General features: G+C 45.8%; 1 protein-coding gene across 3 annotated transcripts in view; it reads right to left on the bottom strand.

The window, feature by feature from the left end:
* Window positions 1-5621, bottom strand: part of Actr3b (actin related protein 3B) — a 95517-nt gene extending 89896 nt beyond the window's left edge. The window contains exon 1 of one of the 3 annotated variants that reach the window (XM_034519097.1): window positions 5465-5621. In XM_034519097.1, the coding sequence (XP_034374988.1) occupies window positions 5465-5508 (44 nt within the window). In that variant the 5' untranslated portion in view covers window positions 5509-5621. Of the gene's footprint in view, window positions 1-3457; window positions 3508-5464 lie in introns of those variants that run through there. The other 2 variants (XM_034519098.2, XM_076913274.1) reach the window with 2 other exon arrangements.
* Window positions 5622-22156: the final 16535 nt, after the last annotated feature.

The following is a 22156-nucleotide window of genomic DNA, read 5'->3' as shown; positions in this document are numbered from 1 at the left end:
ATAGGGGAGGAGGGAAAGGGTCAACCAAAATTCATGATGTATGAAAATGCCCTAAGAAAATCTAATATTTGACAAATAAAAAAAAAAAGTAAAAAGAATAAAATTTTTAAAAGCTGGGTGTGGTGTCATTTGCCTTATGGCCCCAGCATTGGGATCCAGTGGCGGCTGGATCTTCATGAGTTAGAGGGAAAATTGGGCTACATAGTGAGTTCCACACCAGCTAGGTCTGCCTCGTGAAACACTGCCTCAAATCATTGACAAAGTTGTGGCTGGAGAAATGGCTCATCCATTCAGAGCCCTTGCTGTTCTTCCAGAGGAGGGTTTCAATTCTCAGCACCCACATGGAAGCTAACAGGCATCTGTAACTGGTTCCAGTGACTCTAGCGCCCTCCTCTGGTCTCCACAGGCATCAGAAATGCACGTGGCATATATACATAGAAGCAGACGAAACGCTCACACACATAATAAAAAGAACTAAATCTTTTTTAAAATTAAAAAAAAATGTCAAAGGAGTTTGAACATGAGAAGATGAAGCTACTCCCAGGAGTCATAAGTTACTGAATGAAAATCTGAGGGCCAGGTGTGAGCTAACTCCCCATGTGTTCCTCAGGAAGCTTGAGCTTCCCTAAGCAATACAGGCAATTACAGCACACTGGATGTCCACCAGAGTGAAGACCTTCCTGCTGGCGACATCTCAGGCCTTGTCTAGGTCAGACATTGATGCTGCTGTTGGTTTTGCTCACGGAAGTTTCTTTTGTTACAGTGGTCACCAATGGCTATAGAAACTTACAGCCAGCCCAAGTACTTACAATAAATGATGACTGAATGACCGACCACAAGTGGAAAATCTATGTTACATCCTCCAAGTCTCAGGGAACAGTTCAAAACAGAGGTAGAAATAATGTTTGGGGGGGAGGGGGCAGGGAGGGCAGAGCTGGAGTGATGGCTCAGTGGTTAAGAGCTCTGACTGCTTCTCCAGAGGACCTGAGTTCAATTCCCAGAAACCACATGGTGGCTCACAACCATCCATAATGGAATCCGATGCCCTCTTCTGGTGTCTGAAGACAGCAATTCTGGCATCGCTGAATTTCAGGCATGTGGTAGCCGTGGCACCCTTGAGCTCACACCACCTATGATTCCCTGCACAAGAACTACACAGAACTGAACTGTTGCCTTCGTCTAGAAGGGAGGGGCTTGTCAGCCCACTCCTCTCTGAGAGTGTCTATAGAATTGGTAATGGGGAGGGTCACTTTCTTTAGTACTGTCACCACTAGTAAAGTGTCCATGCTTCTGTAAACAACCTATATAAAACTCACTGCCCCCTTCACCACCACAAAAGCATGCACGGAAAAGTGGGGCTATTGAAAACAGAGGAGTTAGCAGGAAGGAGTGAGAAGGAACAGAGAGGGGTGCCACATTCTGGAAGCTGAACTCTTGACTTTCTGGTTGTGAGCCTAGTCCTTAATGGCTGTGCTACCTCTTCAGCCCTGAAATGCATTCTGCACATGTATGAAAATGTTATCATAAAACTAACAGTTATATATAGTTAATACATACTAATTAAAAAACACTTGTAAACTGGGCTTTGGTGGCACACACATTTAATCTGGGCACTTGGGAGGCAGAGGCAGGAGAATCTCTGAGTTCGGGGCCAGCCTGGTCTACAGAATGAGTTCTAGGATAGACAAACAGCCAAGGCTGTGGGAAACCTTGTTGCTAAGGTCAAAACCTGACATTACCAGACAACCCTGAGCTTGGTGCAAAATGGTGGACTCCCTTTGTCAGCCCAGCTTCCTCTTCACTGGGGAATCCTGGACACCACACCTGAGAACTGTCACGAAGTCCTGCACCTGAGATTCCTGGAATGCCTCCCCATGTTAATGAGGCATCTCAGTACTTAAGTGTCCATGGCCTTTGCCTGGATCTTCTTATCCTCTTCCCCAAACCTGCATAACCCTTGGTTCACCCTGAATAAAGTGTATGCGTACAAGCCCACCCCAATTAAGAAATATGCACAAGCTAAGATGGTCTCAACGAGCTGTCTCATTGAAAACCATCAGAGAAGGCCTCACCTGAAGAGCTGTGACACTAAGATCCTTGGAGAAGGCGCTCCCACCCCCACCCCCACCCCCACCCCCACCACTGGCTCTGAGCCGACCAGAATCCTGCCCCATCTGGACTCTGCTTCATCCTTCCAACCCAGTGTGCAGGGGCGTCTAGACACCCAGAAAGAGAGATAGCAGAGGACTCGGACCCACAAGGGCTACACAGAGAAATCCTGTCTCAACAAACAGGCAATCAAACACACTTCTCAGAGGATGAGGGAGATGCTAAGCTTTTTGATGGGATGCACCAGGGAAGAGCAACAGATTCTATGGAAACCCTTACAAAATTGCACAACCTCTATCTACCAGAAACACCTGACAGCCAAAATTGAGGGGCATTATATATAACTATCAAAAGGATATATCTCCAAAAAAAAAAAAAAAAAAAGAATAAGGAACTATTCAGGAAGACATGAGATATGAGTAACATGATGACCAAGCGTGACAAGACATGCTATAGTCCTACACTCAGGAGGCTGAAGCAGGGGCTATACAGGACCTCACTCTATCCCCTTAAACACACAACCAGCAAATACAATGTATGAGGCAATGCTAGACAGGGTCAGACTCCAAAAAGGACAAGAAATGAAACTGCTCGCCAAGTCCAGACGGCAGACAGAACAGCACTGCGGCCATGTTAACTTTTCTGACTTGAGTAACTGGTCTGTAATCATGCAAGTCCCTGCTCTTGCTCAGAAAGCAGACACCGAGATGTAGCAGAGGGAGGTGCTGACAACCTTCTTTTAAGCAGCTCAGAAAAGTAAGAGCCCCATTCAGGAGTACAGAGTGACACGATGTTCAAAGCGGCTGAAACTGGAGGAACGCATCCTGGAGTTTGTTCTCTCCCAGTTCTCAGTAGACTTGGAATTACTTCAAAGTTGATTTAACTATGTAAAACTACTTTAAACATTTGGGTGAGATGTGAGGCTGGGTTGGTGGCGTTTTCTCTGGGAGCTCAGCAGCCTATTCCTCCTTTAAATAGCTGAAACTTAATTTAGGAGTTTCACAGATACCTTTGTCTATTTCTATCTTGTCTCCAGCATATTTGTGTACACCCAGCTGGTCTGGGGGTTCATCAGATTTGAGGTTACAGAAGTGTATTTACTATAAAAACACAGGCCAGATGAGCATGCTGGCTCACACCTGTAATCCTAATGCTTAGGAGACTGAAGCAGTAGAATCGCTCCAAGTCCAGTACAAGCTTGGGTTATACAATGAGAAGACTATTTAAGAGGGAGTCGGGACAGAGAGAGAAAGACGGAGACAGCGAGATAGAGAAACAGAGGAAGAGGGCACACAGACAGACAAGACTGGAACTCAAGGTGCAATTCAGTGGTAGAGGCTTCACTTACCAAAATCCCTGGGTTTGATATCCACCACCACCAAAAAACAAAACAAAATCTGCCCATCTCATCAGTAGTGCTCACATGATCTTCCAAGTCTATTCTGTTCCTCAATCCTTGCTATTTTTAGCTGCACTGTTCTATTCTGAGGTAAAACACAGTCCAAAATGAGATCTCCCAAGTCTATTCTGTTCCTCCGTCCCTGTTATTTTTAGCTGCATTCTACATTTAGTTCTATCCTGAGGTAAAACTCAATCCAAAATAAGAAATACGAGAATTACTAATACATGGAAGCTGGTAAGCTTAGGCTATGCAGCCTTCCTTCTGCTCACACACTGAGCACTAGGGACTCAGGATAACCACAGGGGCTTCAGTGGCAAAAAAAAATAAATAAATAAAAATAAAAATAAACCAAAACCAAACACGCATAGGAAGCCCCAGGTCTCTGTCACTGTGTCCAGAGCCAATGGCAGCCCACAGATGACACCCTGCAGCGCAGCGTGGGGTCATGATGATCCACTGAAGGTGGAAATAGCATTAATCACTGGCCCTAAAAGATCAAAACTGAGCACTCTCTAAGTATTTATAGCAAGAACAATGAATAAGATCTCAGCTTACTAATAAGAAGTAAAGCACAGCTAACCCAGGGAGCACTGTTTTACTGTTACCACCGCACAATGCTTTCTATTTCAGCAGTTTGGGCAACACAGAACCAAAAATCTCACATGCAGACATTAAAATGAAAACAACAACGTTTACATATTGCCTTCATTGCTGACTCTACCTGACTGAAGGGAGTGCCAGATAGAGTGAGACTGTAAGGGGAGCCAGCACGTGGGGAGTGGGCTGCAAGAGCCATACTGATTTGAGCATGCCTGGGGAAGTAAGCAGCAACTCAAATACAGGGCAACAAAACTTCTCTATGACGTTTATTTCCAAAAGAAAAATTAGCACAAATAAAAAATGTTTTCCAGTCTAAGACCACTGCTGGTTCCCGAGCGACAAAGGAAAGACACATCAGCAGAAGATGGACTGTAGCAAATTGGAAGACACCCCCACAAGGTTGCCAAGGAAACCAAACCAAGTATATTTTTTTTCTACAGGAATAGCAAGAGAACATGCCACAGACTATTTGGTGACAAAGGATTACAATCCCTTGAAAAAACATTTTAAGAGGCTAAATTGATTTGCAAGCTATTTATGAAGTACTTTGTCAGCAATGCCAGCAGGTATTCCCAAACTCCCAGATTGGAGGGTTTAGTTTAGCTGCCACCTTCCAAAAATTACCCAAGCCTGACAGCAAAAGCCATTCTTAAGGTCTCTACCTCCCAAAAAGAAGAGGACTGTGTTTTTTTTTTTCAAAATGGAAGTCTTTTTCTTAAATGCATCGAGAGGTGGTGTGTGTGTGTGTGTGTGTGTGTGTGTGTGTGTGTGTGTGTGTGTTTTAAGAGCAAAGATGAGTGTATACAAACCAACGCGGGAGCTGAGCTAGGCTGTACCCGTGCCATTTCAGAGTGGAAAAGAGCAGAGTGGGAAGGGGGACAGGGTGTCAAGCCGACATGGCACGTGTAAACATCTCCATGAGTAGGTGGTTGGTACATCAGTAGGAAGGGTGACACGTGCGTGAGTGCACAGGATGAAGACAGGTGACAAGCACCATGGGGGTAGGGGAGACCCTGAGCTCTCAGGTGCAAGTCCTGCAGCGAAAGCATCTGCAGCAACATCCCCGCGAGGTGCCGCCCGCCCGGTAATCACGCAGCCCCATGCCCTCAGCACCCCATCTTCTCAGAGCCCCATCCCTTAGCTTCCTATGCCTTCAGATTGAGCTCTGTCCCCTTCGTTCCCTACCCCACCCCTCCTGACTGAGCCCTATCCCTCAAACTTCCCAACCCCTTAGACTGAGCTCCGTCCCTCAGCGCACCATCCCTCCGCGTTCCTCCTGCCGTCTGACCCCGCGGGGAAATGGTTCAGGACGCCCAGAGAAGCTTAAGTGGGCGCGTGGGGCGCGGCTCTTACCCTGTGCCGCAGTCAACCACGCAGGGAGGTAGCGAGCCCGCCATGCTCAGCCACGAAGTGCTCGGTCCCCCACCAGCCCCAGCGTGAGCCCCGTTGTCCAGTGCCTAGCTGCCGGGTCGCCGCCGGCGTCGCTCCCCACCCAGGAGCCGCCGGGAGCCCAGAGGCTCTACCTCGTGACGTCACTCTACAGTTGGCCAATCGGAGACGCGCAGCTCCGCCCTCTTGTCAGCCATCCTTAGTGCTGGCAGGCCCGGCGTTCTAGCCTATGCATCCATCCTGCAGTGGAAGAGATTGGAGCCTATTTTTAACAGGCATAAGGTGAATATGACCCCATTTGCGAGCTCTGAATTCTTTATCTTCTCTCTTTTTAAAAAATTGCAATTTTGTTTTGTTTTGTTTTGGAAACAGGGTTTCTCTGTGTAGCCCTTACTGGCCTGGAACTTGTTCTGTAGACCAGGCGCTAGTCCCACTTGCCTGTGCCTCCCTAATGCTGGGATTGAAGGTGTGCCCTACCACTCCTGGGTTATCTAGTTGCATTTTTAAAAAGATTATTGGGTGTGTGTCTGTCTGTCTGTCACCCTGTCTGTTGGTGTGTGCATGTATGTAAGTGCAGGTGCTCTTAGAAGCCAGAGGCTTAGAATTCCCTGGAGCTGAAGTTATAGACCGCTATGCTATAAATGGGCATTAAGAATCCAAATTGGTAATCCCAGCACTTGGGAGGCAGAGGCAGGTGGATTTCTGAGTTCGAGGCCAGCCTGGTCTACAGAGTGAGTTTCAGGACAGCCAGGGCTACACAGAGAAACCCTATCTCGAAAAACAAAACAAAACAAAAAAAAGGAATCCGAATTGGGTCCCCTGGAAGAGCAGCAAGTGCTCTTAATCGCGGAACCATTCCTCCAGCCCCTCTTTCTCTTCTCACTTCAGTGTTCACTTTATTCTCTACCCCAACAGTCTCTTGATTTTATTTCCAACACTTAAAGCTAGTTTGGGCACATATTTGTAGATATTCACCTCTCTAGGAGAACTATTGGTTCTCCTAGGGCAGGGCCTCATGCTTAACACATTTGGTGCTCTGATAGACATCGTCTGAATGTTGAATGAATGAATAACCTTCACTGTAGAAAAAAAATACCTATGACTTTCTACGATAGAGCATTGCATAATGTATCCTGGGAGAAAATCAACAAATGCAAAATTATTCTAAAGGAATAAGTGACCTTAGGTTAAGTCTATACCATGCTAACATTACTAGGAAGTATTTTCTAATATCAAAGATAGGATGATTACCAAGTATCGCCGTGGAAACACCTACCTACTGGAAATGCCACTTACACCCTACTTGTTAACCTCTAACATTCTTGACTGTGCCACCTGAGGAACTTTCTAGAGATGTATTAATTCACTTGGTCTTTACTGGGACTTATAAAGCATTGTGGGTTTTCCACAGGAGAAGGATTAGATTAGTTGACTACTCTTGGGAAATTCTTTATCTTTTTATTTTTCTTCATGCAAGGGATCAAATAATCCGAAACCTAAAACAACATTCATGGAAACTAGAGAGAGAAGTAGAAGACAAATAAAGAGTATGGAAGCTCCCACATGGGACCCAGAACCAGAGGAAAGACATCTTTCCTTCTGTGCACGTTACCAGCGACCTGCCCATTCCGTTTGTCTGTCAGTCTGTCTGGTTTTGAAGCCTGGACCAAAGCAACAAAGTCCAACTACGGGCTGTTGGCATTTCCATGTACTGTAGCATCATTTATGTGATGCATATTTATTGTATTGGTCATGCTTTAACAGTATGTGATTGATGATTAATAATGATCTCAAGTCAGCAGGACCTAGAACAGCTCAGGACAAACGTGCCTATGAGGGAGTTTCCATGCTGTGTTCACTGAGGTGGGAAGACCCACTCTAAGTGTCGTTGAGGTCCCAGGGTAGTAGGAAAGAGAAGGCCGGCTGAGCAGCGGCATCCACTCCTCTCCGCTGCTGGCTTCAGGCACAGTATGACCAGAGCCCCAACCTTCTGCTGCCATAGCGAGGATGCAGTGCTCAAACTGCGAGCCCAAATAACACTTCCTTGATATTGCCTTTGCCAGGTATTTTGTCAGAGCAACAGAAAGTAACTAATACGAACAGTAAACAGGTTCTGGCCCTAGAGCAGTGGTTCCCCATGCTTCTAATGCTGAGACCCTTTAATACAGATCCTCATCTTGCCATGGCCCCCAACCATAAGATCAGTTCATTGCTACTTCCTAGATGTAATGTTGCCACATCTAATATGCAGGACATCCGATAGGTGACCCCTGCCAAAGGGGTCTCATCTCACAGGTTGAGAACTGCTGCCCTAGAGTCTAGTCTAGCCAGTGATCAGAAGACTGTACAAATGCTACATGCAGAAATGCAAGGTGTCCAGAAAGGCACTTGAGCACCCATGACCTCAACTTTTGGATCAAGTAGATGTCTCCCAAAGCCGTGGAGTCTAAGCTGAAACGCAGAGTATAGGCAGAAGAGGAATATGGGCTGTGTGTACTTCTGAGAGAGGAAACATACAAATCCAGGATGATCCCCCCAGAGCCCAAATATCCTGTCCACTCCACCAGGAAGAAGCTTTACAGAAACCTGAAGCTGGCTAGTATAAACATTGTACCTTTCCAGAGATTGTCCACTCTGCATAGGACTTACTGGGACTGATGTCCACTCAGTCACCGATAGGAGAAAGATTTCCTGACTTCAGCAATTTCCTCTAGACACAGCTAGCCCTAAAGATTATCAAAGATGTTTCTGTGCTACGATGGTGGCTGTTTTCCCTCACTTGGGAGGCTGGTGAGAAAGAATAAAACTTCCAAAGCCATCCTAAGCTGCAGGGTTAGGCCCTGCCTCAAATAATTCAAGAATAAACAAGAAGTTGTGGGCAGCCAGTAGAACACAAGCATAGCTAGACTCCTTAAAGCGAGCAAACTGTGTTATCTCATTTTGTAACTTAGATCCATCAGCAATTCCACGGTATCCTCATGAGCCTATGCATTCCGTCCCAGCAGGCCCTGCACCCCAGCCTCGATCCTCAGGCATAGCCTCGTCACTTTCAACATGGCTACTGCAACTCCACGATGCAAAACTTTAATAATCAATTCCCTTCTGAGAGGGATAGAGAGGAGCCTCTGAGGAAGCGATGTTCCCAGCTGTTTCCCCTTTAGTTTCACTAGCCCAGTGGGCCTCCACCTTCCTAATACTATGTCCCTCTAACACAGTTCCTCCACGCTGTGGTGACTCCCAAACATCACATTCTTTTCATTGCTACCTCATAACTGTAATTTTGCTACTGTTATAAATCGTATTGTAAATACCTGTGTTTTCTGAAGGTCTTAGGTGACCCCTGTGAGTTACTCAACCCCAAAAGGGGTCATGACGTACAGGTTGAGAACCACTGCACTGACAATGCCTTTTTTCCTAATGATTGGACCAGAAAAAATTACCACAAATGAAGAGGCTTAATACATATGCTTTCACCATTCAAGAGGCCTAGAGGCCAGTGTCAAGTGTAGATGGAACTGTGTTCTCTGAAGACTGCAGGAGGTTCTGTTCTGCGCCTTTCACTCACTACCAGGAGCTGCTGCTGCGGTCCCTTGGCTGGGCATATATCACTCTCATCTCCGCCTGCATCACCAAGCATCTATGTTTTCTGTGGGGTTCCCTTCTTCCTTCCCTTTCCTTCTCCTCCCCCTTCCCCTCCCCTTCCCTCCAACTCTCTCTCTCTCTCTCTCTCTCTCTCTCTCTCTCTCTCTCTCTCTCTCTGTGTGTGTGTGTGTGTGTGTGTGTGTGTGTGTGTGTGTGTGTGTGTGTGAATGTCCATGCACATGTATGTGCATGCAGGTAGAGGCCACATCTGGATCAACCTTAGGTATCATTCCTAAGACACCATCCACTTTGGGGGGGGCGGGGGGCAGGGTTTCTCACTGGCCTGTAATTCCTTAAGTAGGCTAGGCTGGCTGACCAGTGAGTCCCAAGAATCTCCCTGTGGTCACCTCCTACCACTGAGATTACAAGTAAGCGCACACCATCCATGAATTTTTCACACGGGGTCCGGGACTCAAACTCAAATCTGTGTGCTTTCACAAGGCGTATTTCCTGTGCTCACTTAGCCCTCTCCCAGGCCCCTGATCGTCTCTCCTTCTAAGGAGAATTAATCACTGTTGAATTAATTACTGCACATATGCAAATATGTTCCAAATAAGATCACATTTACAGATGCCAAAAGGTAAGACTACAGCTTGTCCATAGGCGATACTGATCAGCCATAAAACCAGCTATGCCAAAAGTCGGTGCCATGATGGCTGTTAAAAGTAATCGCTCTGGAGATGAGCTCATGACCTCTAAAGCCTGTGGTAGCCAATACCTGCCTAGGGTGTGCTTTGATTTACAAGAAAGGGGGATAGCTGTGTCGTAAAACACACTGTGTCGGTGTGCAAAGCAAGACAGCTTCCTGCAAGCATAGAAGGCACACCGTCAGGACCCAGCCACACTAGCATCCTGATCTCAGACTTCCACCCTCCAGAACTGTTAGAAAATAAAGTTTTGTTGCTCAACAGGCAAGCCAGACTGTTCTGTCATGGCAACCTGAGCAAATTAAACAGTACCCAGAGTACCTTCCTGTCTCTCTTACATTGAAAGTTCCGGGAATCATGTCCCACTGCCTCTGCTTTGATCATGTCTGGGGCAAAATGCCCACATTCTGGAAGAAGTAAAGCATAATTGTATCACCAAGGAGGTCTATGCTCTCTGACTCAGGCAAAACTCCTGTTATTAAATGCATGTTAACTTAGGGTTCATTTCCTTGTAAGGGCTTGACCTGCCTCCCTGAACTAAACTGGCAATGAGAAAAATGTTTGAAGTAGCTTTCACTAGCAGAAAATGTATCTCTGCTTATGCTTCTCCCTGGTAATGGCTCCTCTCCTACCATCCTGAGAACCATCCTGAGTGCTAGCCTCTCAGATGAGCTACTGATAGACATCATTCAGTGCATTGTGCATATGAAGATAGCAAGAATAAAATAACCAGTCTCAGAGATTGTCTAACTCGTGGAACTTAGCCCATGACTAACTGAATAATGTGATCTTGCTTCCTGTGCTTAACTAGCTGTGCAGGGCCAAGAAAGAAAAAGAACACAAAAAACCATAGGCTCACTTCAAAAGCTGCCCACCCAGCAGCTCAATAAACCTTAAATCTCAGAGCTGTAGGCAGGATCCAGCTGGGTGTTCTCTGTTGCCATGAGAATGCAAAGAGAGAAAATATGACCAAAAAATTAGGACCCAGTTCCTTTGAAAGTATCTGGCATTCTCCTTTAAGAGGAAGGCCCTGTCACTGCTCTCAATGGACCTCCCTGCTGTCTTGGCAACAGCAGGAGAAACCGATCCAAGTGGGGATTGATTGGCTAAGTGTTCAGAGTGTGTAAAGGGAGTTGATAACAGAGCAGAGCCACAAAACGTCAGAAATAATCCAGAGATCTGAGCGTGTTCACAGTTCTGCTTTGTTTCTGTCTCCGCTCTGGGTAGTTACTCAGGCTGCAGCCTGGTCCTCCACATCCCCCTTCTGAGCCTCTCTCTTCCTACGCTACCCAGCTGCAGAGTCTCCCTCATTCAGCCCCTCACTCCACTTCCTTTTCATCCTCCTGTTGTTTACTCTTCTTCTTCCTCCTCTTCTTTCACTGAAGAAGGGTCTCATGTAACCCAGACTAACAAGCATTGAACCCATTATGTGTGAGAAGTTGACCTTGAGGTCCTGATCCTCCAGCCTTTAATCCACCTCCTAAGTGCTGGGATTACAGGAGTGCCTGGTTTATGCAGTACTAGGGTCAACCCCAGGGTCTTAGGCATGCTGCACAAGCACTGTCTCCCAGCCGAGCTGTCCCAGCCCTAGTCCTCACCTGCTCCTACTGTCATTCTTGCTGTCTCCAGGCTTTTGCCTCTCTACAGACACTTTTAGGTAGATTGGACTGCTACAACAGACACTATTACTAAACAGAAAGTTCATATAACATGCCCATTTTCTTCCCCCAAACCTTCCGAAATACAGGATTATTATAGAATATGGTCCAAACCAGAAGTGTGGTATTCATGATCATGTGATCTGCCATTAAGTTACCATCCTATCTCACCCCATATTATGACCCTGGACATGTCTGTATAGACTAAGCCATACCCTGCTCTCCAAACCCTCGGAACTGTCCTGCAGCCCCACGACCCAGTCCTTCTTATCTACTTCATCCTCTTTGTCCTTCAAAAGCCTGTTGGAAGCTCACTCACCCTTCCAACTTCACTTTAATTCATTCTACAAAACACTCTGATACTCTCCTCAGCACCAGTCTAAGCCTGTACCTGTGCTTAGCATCCAGAGGTCTACATCTTTTTTTTTTTAAGATTTATTTATTTTGTGTATGTGAGTACACCATTGCTCTCTTCAGACACACCAGAAGAGGGTGTCAGATTCCATTTCAGTTGGTTGTGAGCCACCATGTGGTTGCTGGGAATTGAACTCAGGACCTCTGGAAAAGCAGTCAGTGCTCTTAACTGCTGAGCCGTCTCTCCAGCCCTGAGGTCTACATCTTAATAAGATGCTACAAGGTAGCAAACGGTGCTTCTGTTCCCCACCCTGTTCATAGGGAGAGTCATATTACAACCGTATCTTCATTCACAAGGAACTTTCAGTACATTTCACCTTGAATCTCGAGAACATTCCCACAAGATACCTATTACAAATAGCGTTTTAATCAAATACAAATACCAGGCACATAGTTTAAAATTAGCATAGATTAAAATTTCATTTCCTTCTGAGCACCTTCATTCTGTTCCCCTGAGAAAATAGGAAAACACTGAATCCTTACAAAAATCAGCATCGGGTGCACAGGTATAAAGCATGTTAGGGCCAGAAAGACTCTCAGCCTGCCATGTGGCCCCAGCCCTTATGTGATTTCAGCTACTCCTGAGTTCTTTAATATTTTCTGTTTCCAGTAAGAAATGCCCATGAATTCCCACAAGGCAATCCCCTGTATGCTCTGTGCTGAGTAGTATCCAACCAAAAAATCACTTTGAAAATACAGAGTAAAACTGCTGAGCTGTGTAATTAGGCTCCAAGAGATCTGGACAGTGTGTGCTGCCAGCAGCTGAAAGCCTTGTCTCCTGCCATTGCTCAGTCACACGAGCGACAGGTTTGGATGAGTAAGCATCCTTCCCTTCTCTCTTCTTTCCTCTCTTTTCTTGTTTTGTTTGTTTGAGACAGTGTCTCACCATATAGTTCTGACTGACTTGGAACTTGAATAGAAGGGGGAGCCTCAAGCTTAAAGCAGTCTCCTGTCTCTTCCTCAGACAGGTGAGACCACACCCACGTTTTTTTTCCAGTGTAGGTACTAGGTAGAGTTTATTATTAGGTAAGGTGAGGGTCACTCTCAAAAAGAAGGACTGTTGGGACAGACAGTGTCGTGGGTGAGAAGAGACCATGGTCAGGCCAGAGACAGCATTGTTCCCACTTCCTCTTTGCAGAGGTTTATTCTACAATGTTTTAAGAAGTAGCACAGAGACTGGGAAAACAGCTCACTGGGTGAAGCATGAGGATCTGAGTTTGGATCCCCAGAACTCACATAAAAAGTCAGATGCTGGGGTACACATCTGTAATCTCAGTATTGGGGAAGTCTAGACAAAAGGATCCTGGAGAACTCCTGAGTGCTGGGATTGAAGATGTGTCCACACCCAGTTTACCAAACATTCTTGATTCTATACATTTCATGCTGTGATAATCACTAGTGTCCACTTGCATATGTCTGAGTATATTGTGTGTATTGATGCATATATCTGTGTTTCTGCATGTATCTATTGACCTATGCATTTCTGTGCGCTTCTTTCTGCCCATGTCCGTATATTTATATGCACCTGTGTGTCTCAGTGCATCTGTATGGGTCTGTATATCCAGTTCACATGGTCTGGACAGGGTTGAAAAGGATAGGTACAAAGACAGTAACTAGAGAGCCAGGATGTGACCCTGGCAGAGGATTATGCTGTCATAGGATAACAGAGATATATCCCAGGTATAAACAAAGATTTCTGAAACTGTTGGGTTGAAAATGGAGGACACACAGATACAAATGACATGGCCTTGGGTACAGAGAGGCATTTCTGGGAGGCAGTATCCACAGAGAGACACTGGAATGGTAGGGCTGTGGTCCTGAAGCTGAGCAGAAAGCAGGCACTATTAATGGCTCTGGTCCCCCACCATTCATCTCTGTCCATTCCTGACAGAGAGAGATGTAGAAATGCCAGCTGTCTTTTCTCAGCTCCTTGGACTCCCTCTCCCAGTCTTCCTCAGAGCTCTGCCAGCCCACAGGACCTTGGCAGAATGCCCAATTTAAATATTCATTCTGTTATCCCCAGATTTTGTTTGTGCTTTTCAAAGTTGGTGTCCCAGTTTAGGGCTGGGACAGTCTGTGTCCCTTCCTCATCAGCTATCAGAGCCTCAGCTCCTGCCACTGGATTCAGTGCCCTTCTCATATCCCACAGATGCATGGATGACCCAGACTCATTCTCTGGACGACCTATCAGAGGCTCCACAAGCTCCTTGTGTTTAAGAGTCCCTCCGTGTTGTTTTTCAAAACAAAATCCCAAATGTTCAATTTACCAAGTGGAGACTCAGGAGCCAGATGCTGTCGTGAAAGCCACTAGCTCAGAGAGGCCGTGAAAGCACCCAGCTGACCTTCCTACTCCACCGATGTCCCAGAAGGAAACAGCCCTGTCCTTCTCCATTCTGTCTTAAATACCTGTCAACTCAAAGACCCTCCTTCCTCTTTCCTAGGTTCTCTTATGTTCACTTCCTGTCAGCCGGTTGCTTGCTCCACATCTTAACCTATCATTGACTATTCAGCTCTTGTTTACAGAAAGCTCTTGGTTGGAAAGTTTGCGCTAGGACTGAGCCACACCACAACAAGGTTTTTCCAGTTCACAACCTTGGGGTCCACAATGTGATCAAATGTCCTGAAACACCTCTTAAATCTACAAATATTCCAGGACTTTTTTTTTTTTACATGGTGGTGGAGAGCAGGGGGTGATCAAATCAGAGAACAACTTCCGAAACTTAGTTCTCTCCTTCCATAGCGTGTTCTCCAGGGCTCTAACTCAGATCATCTGGCTTAGCAACAAAGTATCCTTTACCCATTCAGCTACCTCACAGGTCTCTTACAGAACAAAATTTGTCTCAAGGAATGGAAAACAGCTAGGAATGTATCTCAGTTGGTCCAATGTTTGTTTGCCTAGCTGTCAAGAACCCCTTGTCTCCTCCAGCTCTGCACAAAGAAGGCATGGAACTTCATGCTTATAATCCCTGTCCTTAGGAGGCTGAGGCAAGAATCAATGAAGAAAATGATCTAGTCAAACTTCTAGGCATTAGTAGTCAGCCCCAAAATACATCAACCTGAAAGGATACTGCAAGATTATTGGGCATAGTGGCACACGCCTTTAATCCCAGCACTTGGGAGCCAGAAGTAGACAGATCTCTGAATTGGAGGCCGGCCTGGACTACAAGTTCCAGGACAGTCAGAGCTATGCAGAGAAACCCTGTCTCAGGAAAAAAAAAAATAACATTCCACTGATACAGGTTTCGAAATTGCTCTGAAATTCTACATTCCATCCTTTACAAACATAAACCACTCTGGGAAGGTCAGGGGCTACAGGGCGTACACACCAAATTGTAAATTAATTACTATTTCCTGAGTCAATAAGTGAGGATGAAGGGTTATAGGAGGGAGAGAGAAGAGGGGATGTCTATTTTTTTAAGTTTGGGAAACTACCAGTGGGGCTGAAAATTTAATTACTGCTGCAGGAGAGTAATTAAATTTTGGAAGCAGGAAACCTATGGCCCAGAAGTTTAAGGCAGCTGAGGGACTCTTGAGGAGAAAGCCCTATGGTGCCATGGCTGGCACCTCATCTCCATCCTGCCTGTGGCTGCCAGGCTTGGATGCAGGCCAGTGTTTGTAGCTATGCAGTCACAGTGGTTAGGGATAGGCCAGGGCATGGCAAAATAGTAGAGCATGCACCAAGTGTGCATCGGACCCTGTGTTCAAGCCCTGGCATCTACCTAAAAAGTAGCAGTTGTGGTTTTGTAGTAGAATATTGCTATGTGGCATTACCTAGGGAGACTATTGACCCTGGATACAAATGGCACCCAGAGACCAAAGAAAGGATTCCCTCCAGATCCAATTTAGTGGGCCAAGGGTTTACTGAGTTATTGCTGGTACACCGGGACTCATAGGCAACCACTCCAGTGAAGAGCCCCACCCAGGTTAACTCTTTCTCTCACATAACCTCAGGACTGGTGGTCCAGGAGGATCCATGAGGCTCCTAATCTCTGTGAGTCCAGTTCTCTCCCCATGAGGTATGTGAACACACATGCTCTGACTTAAGACGGCCATGGAGGACAAATGTCTAAGACAGGATCTGTAGCCCAGGCTAGCCTCGGACTCTCTATACGAACTTCTGTTCCCCCTGCCTTTACTTCGTTAGTGCTGGGATCATAGGCTGATGACACAGCACCTGGTTGTGCAGAGCCGGTAGTCATCAAAGTACTTCCTGCATTCTAGGCCATCCCCAGGCCCCGACATTACATGAGTGGATACTTTCTAAGGCTGGAATGTAAAGCGGACTTTTGAAATTCGGTTCATGTTTAGGCTAGAGTAATGTGTATTTGTGCACAGGTATGTATACATACATACCTGTATATACCTGTGCTACAGGTACTATATAAGAGATCTACCATGTGAGTTTTAAATTTACGAATGGCTCCCAGACACCATGAGGGCTTGTGCTGCTCAGGGCTGATCACTTGTTTTCAGTTCAGAAAAAAAAGGAGAGATTGTCACTGAACTGGGTAGTGCTGGGTATCTCCGAGAGAGGCTCGATGCTGCTGAGTAGGGACTTGAAGCCAAATAGATGGGTGTTCGTATTCTCTGTGCGGCTTATCTGCTGAGCTTCCCCACCACGACTTTTATGTTTTGGCTATCCACTACATTCATCTGCAAAACCAGGGGGCAGCTGGGGTTGGAGGGGAGGTGCTGACCTTGTAGACACAGCAGGACACTGAGCAGACATAAGAAATGTGACATTTGACAGAGTGGATGAGAACCAGCCGCTGTTTATCTATCCTAGGGTTGGCGGCTGAAGCTCAACACTGGAGTGAGCATTCAGTGAAACAAAGTAGTTAACAACAACAACAAAAAAACTTGAAATGAGGATGGGATCAGGTGTATGATGATACTCATCTGAAATCCCAGCACTGAGGCAGGAGGATCACTAAAAGTGAATCTGGGCTACAAAATGAGAGCCCTACCATACATAAATGTGTATGTTTTTACTCAGACAGTAGAGTTGGGTCCTGCCTTATTCTGCTTACCTCAAACCTCAAGAATTTTATCCTGAGATATTAAAAAGGATTTCCCCTAGGCATTCTACAAGCAGAAAATCACCAAGAGAATTTTATCCAGCCTAGAGAGCAGGCTCTTCACTGTAATTCAGTTACATTTATAGTCCCCATTGGGTTATCTGCAGCTGACAAATTAGAAAACTGAAAGTTCTCAAAAATCAGCTCTCTCTCTCTCTCTCTCTCTCTCTCTCTCTCTCTCACACACACACACACACACACACACACATACACACACACACACACACACACACGGCATGTACAAAACATCTCCTTATTTGGAATGTTTTGCGATGTTGTCTGTTTGTTAGAAGGTTCTGGAGTACATGGACACACAAAAAAAACAATAAGGTAATCTAGAAATTGGTTCTAATTATTTGCTGGAGGCATTAATCTAAGGCTTTCCACAGAACTGGGTGTGGTGGCTCATGCCTGGGATCACAGCACTCAGGAGGCAGAAGTTGGCCATGGCCAACTGTAGAGAGGTGTGTCCTTCAGATTCAGACAAAGCTGACTTTACAAACCTCCATCTCCCCATGACCCCACCCTTGGTCTTTGTCTATGTATATGTGAGAGACACCCACAAACACCTAGAGGTTGCAAACACTCTAAAACTAAAACGAAATAACCAAGAGGCTGGGGAGATAGCTCATGGGCAAAGTGTTTGCTAATCAAGGGTGAAATCCTGAGTTCAAATCCCTGCACCCATGTAAAGAGTTGAACTCAGTGGTGTGCTCCTATAACTGGCACATGTCATGCTTGACACAGGTTCCAGTCTGGCCTCATCTACAAGCAAGTTCCAGGTCAGCCTAGACTTCACAGTGAGACTCCACCTAAAAATGGAAAAACTCTGCTGAGCAGTGGTGGTGTACACCTTTAATCCCAGCACTTGGGAGACAGAGGCAGAAGTATCTCTGTGAGTTCAAGGCCAGCCTAGTCTGCAGCTAGAGTTCCAGAAAAACAAGGGCTACACAAAAAAATCCTAGCTTGAAAATAAAAATAAATAAATAAAGTAAAAAGGAAAAAAAGAAAATCTGAATTAATTAATTACTTTGTTAATAAAATCTGCCACAGCAGTGCCTGAAGCTGAGGTTGCAAAAAGTCTGCCTCTGGTCTGTTACCTGGTACAAGTCACCTACCCTCCAGTTGGATTTACTTAGAGTCAGCACTGGAATGTGAATGTAGCCCCTTCACAGAGGTACAGGAGGAAACATCCAACAGACTCTACTGTTTCCTGTTCCGCAACCCTTCCGAGTCCCCTCGCCCGAAAGAGAGACACGGGAGGCAGTGTTCGGGTAGTTACTACAGTGAGGCTTTATTCTTGTATCAGCTGAAGCAGAAGACAACAAGCCCGGAAAAGGCACTGCTTATATGCACCCTAGAGTGGCGTGTTCACTTCTGATTGGCTGTTCACTCATCACCCCATATTACGCCCCGGGATGGGCAGTGGCTTGGCGCGCTTTCGCCTCTTACACCTGCGCAGTTTAGTTGTTTACTTGTGGGAGCACCGGATGCCCGTGCCATCTTGTAATGGCGAATGTTGTCACCGCTCGCCGAGGCTCCTAACAGTTTCCCAAACCCCCAGCTATGCTCCAGGAGGCCAGGATGAACAGAAGAGGGGCTACTGAGCTTGCCACTGTTCTGGATTGCGTGGGAGTGTCTAATACACGGAGAAAAAGGTCAGGGGTGGGATTATGGAGGGGTGGAAGATCCAGGCACACATTCATGTCTTAATTTGTAAAATCAGCTTTGTGTGACCCTGAAGGATAAACCTTTTGAGGTTGGCATTGGTGCCAATTCATAGCCAAGGAAGCCATGTCCCAGAGAGGTTTCAGAAGTGCCTTAAGATCAAAGGCAGGTAGGTAATAAGACAGGGATTGGAGTAGGACCTTGTGACACCAAGCTTTGAACACTAATGCATGTTACACACGTGTAGCTAAATTAGTAGCTTTCTTGGGGAATACCTTGCCATTCTCCCTGATTTCTTTGGCACTAGTGAAATTAACAAAGTCACAAAGTCCAGTGCAGCGCTTCTAGGCTTACATCTGTCATCCCAGCTACCTGAGAGGGTAAGGCAGAAAGACCACCTGAATTCAGGGGGTCAAGGCCAGCCTGGCAACTCACCAAGATCCTGCCCGTAAAACTAACCAAGGGGCTGAGGAGATGGCTCATGGGCAGAGCATTTGCTAGTCAAGGATAAAGACCTGAGTTCAGATCCTCAGCTCAGAGTGTGCTCCAGGAACTGGCACTGGGGAGACAGGACAGACAGATCCTTGGGGCTTGCTGGTCAGAATCGGTGAGCTCCAGGTTCAGTGAGTTGCTGTGTCTCACAAAATAAGGGAGATAAGGACTAAGGACGACACCCGTTGTCAGCCTCGGGCCTCAACACACATATGCACACACAAACATGGCACACAGGTGTACCACACTAAACTAACAAATAACAAATAAACTAACAAATAAGCCAGATGTAGGTACTCAGAGTCAGCTCTGGGAATGAAGGAACACCACGCAGTCACCAGTCTTCAAAGTGTCACCTCAGACTGCTCTAAAAAGCACTTTTGAGTTTCCACTGTATATTTATTTATATTCAATGTTTATGCCACTGTGGTGGTTTGAATATGCTTGGCCCAAGAAGTGGCACTATGTGGATGTGTAGCCTTGTTGGAGTAGGTGTGGCTTTGTTGGAGAAAGTATGACACTGTGGGCATGGGCTTTAAGGCCCTTGTCCTAGCTGCCTGGAAGCCAGTCTTCTCCTGTCTGCCTTTGGATGAAGATGTAGAACTCTCAGCTCCTCCAGCCCTACGTCTGCCTGGATGCTGCCATGCTCCGGCCTTGATGATAATGGACTGAACCTGTGAACCTGTAAGCCAGCCCCAATTAAATGCTGTCCTTTATAAGAGTTGCCTTGGTCATGGTGTCTCTTCACAGCCGTAAAACCCTAACTAAGACAGCCGCATACAACACATATATAAGTGTAGTGCTACAGCACTAATATTCAAAAACATATGCAAGAGATAAAATGCTAAAGAATAAAATAATAACTGAATTGAAATGACACGCATTGTATTTCCTGTATTAATAGACCAAAGATGCATTTGTTTTGTGATTACTTTCCAGTAGTTCATGAGATCCATATCTTAGGAAAATGGTTCTTCCAAGGTTAATATCAAATTCAGTTTGCTTCCTGACTTCTTGTCATTGTCCAGACCAGCTGGCTTTGCTGAAAAAGTTGTCACCAAGGAAGAGAAATAAGGAGCATGTTACTGTGTTCGAGAGTCCGAAGCATCATGCACTGGTGTTCATGCCCCAGGTGTCCTACAGAGACCCTTGTGTAGATCACATGCATTAATGTGATGCAGTGCCTCTGAAGCCACTCAGCCCTGTGCACACACGCTGCAGAAAGGAAGGGGACAGGCCAGGCGTGCCTTCTTGTGTTTTCCAAGACTTTCGTGCCTTCAGCTCTGCAGTGGGGAGAGTAAGCCTATGAGGGCCCTGACTTCATGCTAAGCCCCACTAAACCATCTCTCAGAGTGAATATCAGCCTGATAATATGTTCTAAATATGCCACAACCTATTGCATTACTCAGGCCAAGTCTCGCTACAGTCAAAAGGGCTCTGCAGCATTCCATACCCCCTCTAAAGCTAATCCTCACTCCATCCTAGGGGAAGGTCAGGCCTGGTGTGATAAAGGCTGCCCTTTAGAAGCCAGCGTTTCAGACTGATTGGTCACTTTTAAACCTTTTCCAGATTGTAGTGAACTAGAATGGACTAGAATCCCTGCATCTGCCCTTTCCCATCTACACACAGACGCAAACCTGCCTCTTCACTTTCCAGGGGCAAGGGTCCTTCAACCCTTTACATGAGGTGGGTTCCCAGCATGAGGTCATACAGAGCTACTCCTGTCAGAGGGAAGCATAGATTTCTTATGCTGACAAACAAAACAAAAATCTGGATAGAAAGATGTTTGAGAAGTATCTTGTCCCCTACCTACACCAAAAGGAATCTTCCTGCATCTCCTCCCTGTCTGTCAGCAGTAATCAAGACCCCAGGTTTCTGCTTGTGTCCATTTCATTTATAGTCTCTCCCTCTCCTTCCTCTTCTTCCTCCCCCTCCCACTCCTCCCCCTCTCGCTCTCCCTTCTCTCTTTTTCCTTCTTTGTTTTTGATACAAGGTTTCATGTAACCGGCTGACCTCAAAACTCCCTTGAATGTCTGGTCCTCTTGTGTCTACTTCCTGAGAGTTGAGATTACAGGCTTGTGCCACCTCTCTTGGTTTTCATGGTGCAGGGGATCGCACCTGGGGCGTTGTGCTTGTCAGTGTGAACTCAGTACAATGGAGCCACATTCCAGCCCTCAGGCATCCTCTTCTACAAGGAAGACTGGCAGGTGTATAACCCACAAGTTCCTGTCAGTTTCTGTCTGGGGTGGGGGACCATTGCCTTAACTGATCATTTATTAAAATAATCTGCTCTTGAAGATATTATAAAGAAGCACATGAACTAGATTTTTTTTTCTTCTCCCACTCCTTTCTTTTGCTCTCAGATGGAACCCAGAGCCTCGCACATGCTAAAGCACTGAGCTATGGCCCCACGTTAATTCCCCATTTTTTTTTTTTATTATACTGCCTCACCTTCACCTTCGAGGGAAATTCCTCATAACTTCAGATATCATTCCACAGAACCAAGACATGTAACTATCACAGGATTGTGGATCCTTTAATAAGAACGTCGAGAGGCAACCTGAAGGCACTTAGTCATTGAAAACTATTTTTAAATTAATAGCTGTGGAAGGTTGTGAAATTCAAAATATGAAACTTTAAATACTCAACTAAATAAAAATATAGCATGTCTTTTTTTCTTTTCTCTTTGTAGCAATCCAGTCCACTAAAAAAGAAAACTAAAGATAGCAACTCATAAGCCCTGGCTTCACACCTGTGCTGACTGATGATTGATGGCTGTCAGCACTGAGTCTTAGATGAACAAGTGAAAACCCATAGATTCGATTAACTAATGAAAAATCCTTCAGGAGAGAAATAATATTCAACTAATCGTCCAATACTTCCTACAGGAGGCAGATCCATCCATTTCAAACAGTGTTTGAAGAATGTTGATTTTAGTAGAGTTCTTAGAAAATTAATTTGTGCCAGGTGGTGGTGGCACACGCCTTTAATCCCAGCACTTGGGAGGCAGAGGCAGGCAGATTTCTGAGTTCGAGGCCAGCCTGATCTACAGAGTGA

Source organism: Arvicanthis niloticus, chromosome 15 (genome assembly GCF_011762505.2).
Source record: "Arvicanthis niloticus isolate mArvNil1 chromosome 15, mArvNil1.pat.X, whole genome shotgun sequence".
Lineage (NCBI taxonomy): Eukaryota > Metazoa > Chordata > Mammalia > Rodentia > Muridae > Arvicanthis > Arvicanthis niloticus.
This window is presented reverse-complemented; position numbering and strand designations above follow the sequence as displayed.